Here is a 2,627-nt window from a genome sequence, read left to right on the forward strand (position 1 = left end):
CTTCCTTTTATGTGCTATAGCTGGTCTAGTATTTCTTCCTCGTTTGATCCCCTGTTTCATGCGGCTCATCACCAGTGTAGCCCAAGGCATGCAAGTAGTGACCGTGCCCATGGACCAAGAGCTGACAACATCTAAAACAGCGCAAAGGATTATGGTGGTAAAGAAACAGAATAATACAGAAGACACCTTCAAAGAAGCGAGAGTGATTTGTGAAAAAATGAGTGAATAATGAAGGCTAGAAAACAAGGAATATTGCTCAAGCCAAATGATTTATAAAAAGAAAGAGGTGAATTGTGAAAAATGCACATTATATGATGGGCTCCTTGCAAATACTTAAAGGAATACTATATGAGTTATGTTGGAAAGTTATGTTGTATTAATTTGTAGTACTGTATTAATCCTTTTTACATAGTGTGGTAAATATAATTTAAGCTATAACATAATATTGAAATAGAAACTATGCAGTGTAAAATACTTTTTCTAACTAGCTGAAGGAATGGATAAGATAATCAAGAAATTCTTCACACAGAGATAACAGCAACAAGATCCCAGCGTGGATCACAGGGAATGTGAGCGACCAGGGCTGTGCCCAAAGTGCCTCCTCCAGTGGGGGATGGAGCTGGAGCAGCGCACGAAGCTCTTCCCGCACTCGGGGCACTCGCAGGGCTTCCCTTAGTGGTGCCTCCGTTGGTGTCGGGTCAAGTCAGAGCTGCTGGAGAAGCTCTTCCCACACTGGGGACACTCGTAGGGCCTCTCCCCAGTGTGGATGCGCCGGTGGGTGATGAGGTGGGAGTTGCGCTGGAATCCCTTCCCACAGTCAGGGCATGGGAAGGGCCTCTCCCCTCTGTGACTCTGATAGTGCAGAAGGAGATCAGAACTGGTCTTAAAACTCTTCCTGGATTTATCACACTCGTAGGGCCTCTCCCCAGTGTGGGTGCGCTGGTGCTTGATGAGGGTGGAGTTGTCCTGGAATCCCTGAAGCTCTTCCCACATTCCCCACACTTGAAGGATCTCTCCCCAGTGTGGATGCGTTGGTGCATGACAAGATGGGAGTTCTGCCTGAAGTGCTGCCCGCAGTCAGGGGCAGCGGAAGGGCCTCTCCTCTGTGTGTGAGCGCTGGTGCAGGAGGAGATGGGAGCTGGTCTGAAACCTCTTCCTGCATTGATCACACTCGTAGGGCCGTTCCCCAGTGTGGGTCCTCTGGTGCACAATCAGCTCGGAGTTCCTCCTGAAGCTCTTCCCACACTCCCCGCACGTGTGGGGCTTCTCCCCATCATGGAGCTGCTCATGGAGCACCAGCTCCGAGCTCTGCCTCCATCTCCGGCCGCCTTCCCGGCCCAGGCTGGCTCTTTCCCCCTCACATCCCCACCAGCTGAGTTTGCAGCCCCTCCTCGTGCGGCATCTCCGGGCCTTTTCCTCCCCGTTGGCTTCCTGCGCCGTGGAGCCGCTCAAAACGGCCTCTTCCACCAGGTTCTGCCGCGGGCATTTGTCCTCCCTGCTCTCCATGCTCAGCTCCTGCTCTGGGGGAGGAAGGACAAGGACACGATGGCATTTGCCTCCGTGCCACAGGCAAGGGCAAGGGAGATCCCCCAGGGCTGTGCTGCAGCGGGGCCGTGCTGGGCTGGGAGATGGAGCAGCACAGAGGGGAAAGGGGCACTGACTTCCTCCTCACCTGCCTCAGTGCCCCGGGGCATCTTCCTCTTCCTCGCAGCCTCCCAGGGGTTGGCAATGGGAAATCCTGGTTTGGGGAAAACAAGGGATGAGCACATTGAGTTTGAAGGTTCTTCTGCCCAAGTCCATGTCTAGAAGTCACCGACCATCTGGGCTCCAGAAAAACCTCCCAAACACCAAGATTCAGCCCTGAAAAAGCCCCCCAGGACTTCCCCGTCCCTGGTCCCTCCCCTCTGGTGTTGGGGGGTTCCCCCCTGTCCCAGCTGCTGGGGTCACGCTTGGATTGGGGGTCCCCCTTCTCCTGGGTGCCCGCCCTGCCCAGGCTGCTGGCAGTCCCAGCAATGCCAAAAGCTCCCCACTCTTGGCTCTCCCCATTTCGGGATGCCGGGGTGTCACGATCCACTGGTACAAGCCTGGGTTGTGATGGTTCCTTTTACCCATCTCAGAGTGCAAAAGACACAGCAGGGGAACTTTCAGTATTAATCCAGACAAATGCACCTTTTATTGAGTGCGCACTGCAAGTACAATAGAAGGATTGGTAAAGAGATAAAGAAGAGAGACAGAGAGAGAGAAAGGCGGGGTGAATAGCCACCAAAGGAGAGACAAAATCTTCATGGCCTGGCCATTAGATCCATCTGGTCACGCTAGAGAGAATCTCAAAGTCTGTGGTTAACTCAGGCTTCTTTTATAGTCAAAGTATAGGACAGTGGTGAATAAGTTGGGAACAAGTCCAGACAGTCCAGTTCCAAACAGGACAAACCAGTCCCAGCAGTGAGCAGGGCCCATTGTTTCAGGACTGGTTGCCATGGGAAACCAGTCTTGGTCCAGCGAACACACCTGCAGGCAGCACTTGGCAGACAGCCCGCTCCAGTCAGCCCAGTGCCCCTGGGAGAGAATTTTAAGGGTCTCAGTCTCAGTCCTTGGGAGGGGGGTTCAATCCCCGTCCGTGACAGCAG

At 53.4% G+C, this 2,627-nt stretch overlaps 1 protein-coding gene across 1 annotated transcript; it reads right to left on the bottom strand.

Annotated features, from left to right (window-relative positions):
• Positions 1-499: 499 nt before the first annotated feature.
• LOC115917198 (zinc finger protein 239-like) lies at positions 500-1,769 on the bottom strand. The gene is given in 4 exon segments (XM_030970928.1): positions 500-975; positions 978-1,082; positions 1,084-1,520; positions 1,673-1,769. Coding segments are annotated over 4 exon segments (942 nt in total). The 3' UTR covers positions 500-672.
• Positions 1,770-2,627: the final 858 nt, after the last annotated feature.

The sequence above is a fragment of the Camarhynchus parvulus genome, unplaced genomic scaffold (assembly GCF_901933205.1).
Source record: "Camarhynchus parvulus unplaced genomic scaffold, STF_HiC, whole genome shotgun sequence".
NCBI lineage: Eukaryota > Metazoa > Chordata > Aves > Passeriformes > Thraupidae > Camarhynchus > Camarhynchus parvulus.